This window comes from Prosopis cineraria, unplaced genomic scaffold (genome assembly GCF_029017545.1).
Source record: "Prosopis cineraria cultivar Desert tree isolate PC_DT_omini unplaced genomic scaffold, ASM2901754v1 PC346, whole genome shotgun sequence".
NCBI classification, from domain to species: domain Eukaryota; kingdom Viridiplantae; phylum Streptophyta; class Magnoliopsida; order Fabales; family Fabaceae; genus Prosopis; species Prosopis cineraria.
The window spans coordinates 1,914-10,307 of NW_026555673.1; the positions used below are offsets into that span (position 1 = coordinate 1,914).

At 33.2% G+C, this 8,394-nt stretch overlaps 1 protein-coding gene and 1 pseudogene across 1 annotated transcript; both read left to right on the forward strand.

Moving 5' to 3' along the window:
- Positions 1-804: 804 nt before the first annotated feature.
- LOC129296530 (methylesterase 17-like) lies at positions 805-4,258 on the forward strand. Its single transcript, XM_054935120.1, has 4 exons — positions 805-1,191; positions 1,497-1,637; positions 3,139-3,273; positions 3,788-4,258. The coding sequence occupies exons 1-4, from the start codon at positions 931-933 to the stop codon at positions 4,082-4,084; spliced, it is 834 nt and encodes a 277-aa protein (XP_054791095.1). The 5' UTR covers positions 805-930; the 3' UTR covers positions 4,085-4,258.
- Positions 4,259-6,638: 2,380 nt separating this feature from the next.
- Positions 6,639-8,394, forward strand: LOC129296528 (serine/threonine-protein kinase AtPK2/AtPK19-like; annotated as a pseudogene).

The window sequence follows — 8,394 nt, forward strand, 5'->3', positions numbered from 1 at the left end:
TCAATAAAATTATGAAGAAAAAGAAGATATTGCCGGCCAGCATGATATTAGTATTTAATTATAAAAAAAACATTATTTTAAATTTTTATACTTTACTAATATTTTACTATTAGTTCATATATTTTATATTTTTATATTTTTATTTTTTATCGTTTTGGGTTTCTTCATGAACAAAATATAAGAATCTTAAAAGGATCTAAAACAATAAAAAATAAAAGTACAGGAATCAAAAATATTAAAAAAAATACAAGAACTAATAGCAAAACACAAGCAAAGTATATAGACTTAAAGTTATGTTTTTTTTTTAATTATATGATAACATTAAAAAGTGATTACAATGAAACAAATTAGTGTCGCATTCTTGATCAGTTTCATTTTCATATGATCAAATCCAGTTTGTTGCTGGGAGACAAAAGAAAAACATAAATTCTTGCCATGCCGTTCAAGGACAACTCTCCATTTCCAAAGCTGTATCTTCTCGCCTGCAAGAATGTCTAATTATATATGAGCACGTATTGCTTATGAGTGTAGAGTGTCCCATACGAAATGGCATAGAAGTAAAATGCAATTTGGAGCCTTCTGGATCCCTTCATGAAGGTCCAATCCGCCACCGAGCGCATCATACGTAATGGTATGTCAGACTGAGTTATCAATATCATCCACATATGTCTGCTTTGAATTTTTTATATTTTTTATAATCAATCTCACTCACTTAAGGAGATAAGACTGTTGTTGAAATGGAAATGACCTAATAAAGATATCAGTAACCAATGAATATTCCAATTCCCAACGAAAATGATTTACAAAGAGATTAAAAAGGCTACCATCATGATCCCATAAGACTATTCCCACCCCTATACATGCTACGCATAAGCTTAGCCCACCATCAAAGCAAAAGTGATAAAGTGTAAGTTGAAGGCAGAGAAAGTCATGGCCGTAGGGGAAGAAGGGGCTGACCTGAGAGGAATTATTCCCTTGAAGCAGCACTTTGTGCTGATACATGGCGTAGGTGGAGGAAGCTGGTGCTGGTACAAAATCCGGTCCCTAATGGAGAACTCCGGCTACAAGGTTTCGTGTGTAGACCTGAAAAGCAGTGGAATTGATCGATCTGATGTTGATTCTGTTCTTTCTTTCGATGATTACAACAAACCTCTTATGGATTTCATGTCTGCTCTGCCCGAAAATGAACAGGTTTTCCCTTGTCTCCCCATCCCATCTCTCTGCCTGTCTCTTTCTTCAGCTTGAATGAGAATTTACATGCAAGACAAAACTCCTGTGTAATTTTGAGGTGGTTGCTATCAGGTTCTCTAATAAAAACATGACAAGTCGATATTGTTTACAGTTGGTTACTATTTAAAAAAAAAAACCATCACATGTCATGTGTTTCATCGAGGATTTGATAACAAACACTCAAGGATCGTTATCTAGATCTCATCCATATGAAAATTATAGAGGCCAGGTTTCACTTCTGACACCATCTCGGTGATGTCCTACAGGTGATACTTGTAGGACATAGCGCAGGAGGGTTGAGCATCACTCAAGCCAGTCACAAGTTTCGAAAGAAGATCCGTTTGGCTGTCTATGTTGCAGCCACCATGCTCAAGTTAGGATTCTGGACAGATGAAGATCGTAAAGACGTGAGTAATTTTCACTAGATCTGCTGTATCACTTTTGCTTCCACTTTGAATGCCTCCTTCTCACAAACTAGTTTCGTAAAGATTGAATTCAATTTGTCATGAATGCCTTTTTTTTTTTTTTTCAAGCTTGACAAGAATATAATATCTGCACAAAGGGTGAGTGGGTAATAGAATTGCTAAGTTTACTCTGAGTGAACATGAACTTGGTGGTGACTGCTGAGTGAACTGAACGTTACTGTTGTGTATATTGGCTTCCATTGATGAATCATATTCTCCTGGTTTTCAAGGCTTCCAGCAAGGATGACGTTGATAGCTTGTTACAAACTAGCAATAATTCGTTTCTCGCTGTCTGCACAGACAAAGTAGTTCTTAAAATTCTAAGGCTCGCCACCGTTACGCGGTCGCCTACTCTGTCACATGTTTCGTGATAATAGTTCCATACACAAACGAATTGGCAGCTGCTCAGTAATGGAGGAAATTCGCTTGGCAGAAAAGGAAAATTGTGAGAGAGAGAGAGAGAATAGGCGCCTGTTTAAAAAATCTGTTCTATTTTCAATTCTTCAAAATAAAAAAACAAAAAATTTTTTTTGATAATGTATTTTTAAAAAGTGTTCTGGAGAGTAAAAAAAATAAAATATTATTTTGGAGAACAGAAAAAATAGAAATAACTTTCAGATGTTTGGGATTATTGATTGGAGAACAAAAAAAGAAAAAGAAAAAGACACCTATTTTTATTTTTTTTATTTTCAAAACATGTTCTACAAAACACCAGTTTTAAAATAATAAAATAAAATAAATTTCATACAGCCTTTAAATATCTCTTTTTCTATTTTTTTGACAATTCTTATTTTTTAGCTGTCCACTTAGGTAGGTTGCCTTAAGGTTTAGTTTTTCCTGCCTTTTTACCATTGAGCACGCTCTTAGTCGTAATTTTATAAAGGTCCACAAGATGTGTATGCTGTGTGAGTGACCATTTTATCCCCCACTAATAACCCAAACAGCAAAAACAGGCGCTAAACTTTTCAACTCGCTTTCCTAAGAGCCTGGAATCAATGTGTGCAGCAAATCTACTTCACCTCACTCATAATCATAATGGCCTCCTTCAATTTAATAAATCCCCCCACCCCGGAGAAATCGTATCAATAAGTTTGTGCCATTAAACCCCACAGGACCACAACACAGCAACCTTTGTATACTAATAATTACAAGCATCGTCCACATACATGTTGTCCCGTTTGGACACAAAAGCGTCAAATCTCTTGCTTTTTTCCAACTTTTTAACTTGAACAGGTATCATCCGACAGCCCTGTTCCATAATTTTTTATTTTTTTATACTTTGTCATTATTGGGACACAGTGAATTATAACTCTGTTCAATGTACCTCCAATGATTGAATAAGAATGACTAATTAGTCAACCTAATGGCTTGCTATGATAGAAGGATGGCTAACTTTTTGTGCCTCAATTATAATGAAAAAGATTATGTGATATGTGTGAAACAGGGGGCGCCAGATTTATCCGAGTATGGGGATGTGTACGAGCTTGGGTTTGGACAGGGAAAGGATAAGCCTCCAACCAGTGTTTTGGTGAAGAAAGAATTTCAACGCAAAATCATCTACCCTTTGAGCCCTAATGAGGTATGGTTCTCCCTTGAAAAGGTCGAAGAGCCCCCCATATCCATAAAACTGGTGGTAGGGACAATTATCATAATTCATAAAACATGACAAATGCTTTTGTTTAGCCTCAATTTCAACATTTGCACTTCGGCCTCATGGAGGACCATTTCTAGCGAGCATCCCACTATGTTAGCCAAGGTAAAAAGAAGAGGAGAATGCATTTTATGATTGAAAAAGAAAAGCCACCAAAAAGCTAGAAGGAAGAGTGGGTTTGGTTTCAAATTTTTAATGCACAGTAATTACAATTAATTTTTTAAATTAAGACGGAGTTTTCGAATAAGAAAAGCAAGAAATTTTATTGAAAAAGCTAGCAACAGTGGCAAATAATCCAGGAAGTCGTAGTACTATACAGAAGCTGAGAAGGTAGAACAACAAGCGAGTATAATTGGAATCGAAAACAAAATCTGAAAAGGCGAGTAAATAGGGAGATAGATCTGATCTAACCAATGCAAGGAAATGTTGGCTGGGAGCGCAGGATTCGACGTTAGCGGCGATGCTGTTGAGGCCAGGGCCAATTCAGGCATTGACGAACACGCGATTCACAGAGGAGGGGGAAGAGGGTGGAGTGGAGAAGGTACCTCGAGTGTATATAAAGACAATGCAAGACAAAGTGTTGAAGCCAGAACAGCAGGAGGCCATGATAAAGAGGTGGCCACCATCTTCTGTGTACGAACTGGACACTGACCATAGTCCCTTCTTCTCCGCTCCGTTCGTCCTATTCGGCTTGCTCGTTAAAGCTGCTGCTTCTGATGTTGCATCTGCCTGCACCTAGCCTTCGACCTCGCCCTCCTTGCTTTTTACCTTACACCTCGAGGCGAAGACCAATTAAAAAACCGCTAGTATTTATTTTGTATTTAATTTTAGCGAGAACGTTTTTTTATTAAGATTTTGTCATGGACGTTTAACAGATCTTTAATGTAATTTTACCTGCTTGTCTCGTGAGTTAGATTACTGCCATTCGTGTCAATTGGCGTTCATCATGGGGAAAATATCAACCAAGAATTGCGGGAGGAAATTTATAGCATTTTTTTAAGAGTTGATAAATTTTGAATTTTCACTGTAATTTGTTGATCCTTAGATAAAATTAACCTTTTATGTAAAATGATGAAATTGTTTCAAAAGTTTAATTTTTTTTTTAAAAAAACCTTCATTGTCACAAGCAGCTGCAATCATATTGTCGTCGAAAACCTTGCCAACAGTGAGGTCATTAGAACCCCTACTACCCTCAGCTAGTTATCAAAGATATGGCACCAACAATAATTTTATTCAAAAATAATTGATAATGATGGTTAGGGGATTTAATCTTATCATTGCTTGGCTACCTAAAAAACTTAATAGTCACCAATCACAAAACCCAATCAATTATATATGGAAAAAAATAATAATAATAATAACATGAGCTTCTAGACAATTTTCATATCATAATATAATGGTGTGTTGTTATTTCGTAAATAATATTTATTATTTTACTAATATTTGTTAATCTGACATTGTCAATTATAAATTAAGAGTTTTAAAACTTTATACATTTCACTTGTTAAAATTTTAAATATATTATTGTTAATTACGAATGAGTTGCTATCAAAACACGAATTGATATTTGTTAATTAATGACTAATACATACAATTAAGTTTATCCTGTTAGTTTTTTTTTACCCTATTAAAAACCGAATGAATTGTTATTAATTTTAAATAAATTATTGTTAAAACCCAAATGAATATTTATTGATAAAGGAATAAAACTTGTAAAATTAAGCCTATCCTATCTATTTTTCTAACTTTGTAAAAATCGAATAAATTATTATTAATTTTGAATAGTTGTACTCTCTCTGTTAAAAAATATAAGGCATTTTTAACCGAATTTTACCCCTCAATAAAGTAGTTACTTACTTTTCAACTAACCTTATCTTTTCATATTCCCCTCTATTAAATACCCTATAATAAATATAAAATCATTATCAATAGAGTCACTTTTGAAAAAAATGATGATTACACTTCAAAAGACTAAAAATGCCTTACATTTTTAACATCCAACTCCTCAAAAAATGCCTTAAATTTTTTAACGAAAGGAGTATATGTTAACCTTTTATTGATAAGTATCAATTTAAGTTTTAACAACAACTTGTTAACAATTCATTTGGGTTTTAACAAATTAAAAAAATAATTTTGATGAGTTTAATTATATAAATATTAGTCATTCATCAATAAGTATCTATTTGAGTTTCAACAATAACTCATTCAAAATTAACAACAAGTCATTTGGATTTCAACAAGTTGGAAAAAATGATATGATGTATATAATTATACATGTTAGTTCTTTATCAACAAGTATTATTCAAGTTTTAAAAACTCATTCGAAATTAACAATAATTCATCTGGGCTTTAACAGTTAGGAAAATGAATATGATAGGTTTATTTATACAACTCTTAGTCTTTCATCAATAAGAAACTATTTAGGTTTTAACAACAACTCATCCAAAATTAATAACAATTTATTTGGATTTTAACAATTTGGAAAAACTAATATGATAGGCACAATTGTACGCATTAGTTCTTCATCAACAAGTATCTATGTAGGTTTTAGCAACAAATCACTCAAAATTAACAATAATTTATTCAGATTTTAATAAGTTAGAAAAACTAATAGGATGGACTTGAAATCAAAACGCATTACATAAATCACGCAACAGCTAACATTCTATCATGAAAGTTTTTCTGGATGGGTGTCCACCATATATGCCGTGAAAAGTAACCGTTGATTATGTTTTTTATTATTCTACCATATACAGGTTGCTCATGACCATCTTGTTTTCCAGGTGTCCTCGAACTTCCTCCCTCACACCTTCCTTGCATTCTCCTCAACATGAGTGATCCAACCTTTTCAAATGATTTCCTTCATTTTTCTTTTTCTGCTTCTGATTTAAGTCACTTTCTATTTCACATTTGATTTTGTTGTTTATTTTTTGGAATCTTAGCAGGCCTGTCTTGTATTATTCATCATTTAGGGATGTATTTTATATGTTTAATCTTTTGATCGATCTTCTTATACTAGTTAGTTATCTACAGTCTTTAGGTGCTCTTTTATAGTTGTTGGCATTTGTTAAGATAGGATGGTGCTAGCTTCTTTACAACTACAAACCTACAAATTTCTTGTTGAAAAGATATAATTTTTACATTTTATAATGTGATAATTTTAACTTCTTGAAGCAAGTAAATCACCTGATGTTTTGCCTTATGGTTATGATAAGGTTAATTTTTCTAATGTGTTTGGTCCAGCTCTTATTCAACTGTCAAAAGAATTCAATTGTGAGAAGTCTAAAAACTTGATGGTTGTGCCAAATCCTAATGAAAGTATATGCAACAATCCTACTGTCATTTACAACCGATCCCATTCTTTTGTAGGGCGTACAACCTATATCAGTTATTCCTTAAAGATTACCAAAATCAACTTACTTGAGAAGGAGGATGCACTAGATCTAACGGAGGAGGTTTATAGAGAAACATCAAAAGAAATTGAGGAAGAGAAGTCTAACAAACATTTGAAGGAAGTTTAATAACATCAATTTAAAACATCAAAGCATTGGAGTCCAAGATTTTATAAGTCTTAAATGTTATTGGGCAAGGTATATTTGGGAACGTGTACCAGGTGAGGATGGGAGGGACATCTGATATTTGTGCAATAAAGGTCATATGGATAGACACGATCATATAGAGAAATCACGTTGATTATATGATATATGAAAGGGATTTATTAACAAACAGTTTATCACCCTTTTATTGTGCTGCTCGGACACTCATTCAAAGTAATTATTAGCAATATTATTTGTTAATTCAAATGTTTATGTACAAGTATAGACTAAAAGCATAGCACCATCATATTTGCATTTTTTAGTCTTGTAGACAAAGTATAGGTTGCACCTTGTGCTTGATTTTATGAATGGTGGTCACCTTTTCTTTTGGCTTTATAGTTAAGGCCTATTAAGGTATGCTAGTATAGAAACTTTGTGAACTTATCTTAAAAATTTAGTACACATCCATCCTACATGTTTCACTTCTTTCAGGGAGGATTTGGCTCGCTTTTATATTGCAAAGATTGTTTTGATTGTCTCTCATCTTCATGCAAATTGCATAATGCACAAGAATCTTAAACCTGAAAATATTCTTCTTGACTCACATGGCCATGTAAGAACACATAAAACTCTCTTTCCTTTGCATTAGGCTCGCTTGTGCAGTTGTGCTTTTTACTTTAAAAGGACTTGTTGACTTATACTTAAATTCCTCTATTTTCCTTTTACTTTATTCCCCTGCTTAACACCAAGTAGTTTTGATGGATTTTGGCCTAGCTAGGCAATTTTGAGAGAATTCAAGGTAAAATTCTATGTCTTGAACCTTAGAATACATGGTCCCTGAAATTCTTTTAGGGGAAAGAATGAGATAAGGCAACTGACTGGTGGAGTATTAGAATTCTAATTTTTGAAATGATTATAGGAAATGTCAGTTTCTTTGAATTGTATGTACACCATTTTCCCTCATAGATTGGTGGCTATATAATTTTGTTCCCTTTTTTATTTTGACATGTGACATGTGCTAATAGCTATATAGATAGGGCTTGCTTTATTATACCTAATTTATTTTTTTCATTGTAGTTTAATTATGAAAGCTATTTTTGCTTTAAATTTTTAACCTTATTCCTTAAACTTCACATGCATCCTTGTTTTCTCTAATTACAGCCTCCCTTTACCGATGGAAATAGACAGAAGATCTAGTGAAAGATAATAAATGACAAGGTCAAGCTTTCGGCATTTTTGTTTAACGAGGCACATTCATTGCTAAGGGGGTTCACCTTCATCATTCTTTAGGCTATGATTTTGATATACTTGCAAAAATTGAATTTATCATAAATGAGTGACATAAATTAGAATCTATGGATAAAATGCGAATAGAAGAATGATAAAGTTTCTTCTTCAGTTGTTGCAAAAAGAAGCCAGCAAATATCTTGGCAATAGACTAAGTAGTAGTGAGATTATTAAGAGCCACAAGTGGTTTAAGTCAATTAATTGGGAAAAAATGATTAAGTGCTAG

Excerpts from the sequence above, each read along its gene's own strand:
- LOC129296530 (XM_054935120.1), top strand. The coding sequence starts at position 931 with ATGGCCGTAGGGGAAGAAGGGGCTGACCTGAGAGGAATTATTCCCTTG. Across the intron at positions 1,638-3,138 it reads CAGATGAAGATCGTAAAGAC|GGGGCGCCAGATTTATCCGA; the intron begins GTGAGTAATTTT and ends TGTGTGAAACAG. Across the intron at positions 3,274-3,787 it reads ACCCTTTGAGCCCTAATGAG|GATTCGACGTTAGCGGCGAT; the intron begins GTATGGTTCTCC and ends CTGGGAGCGCAG.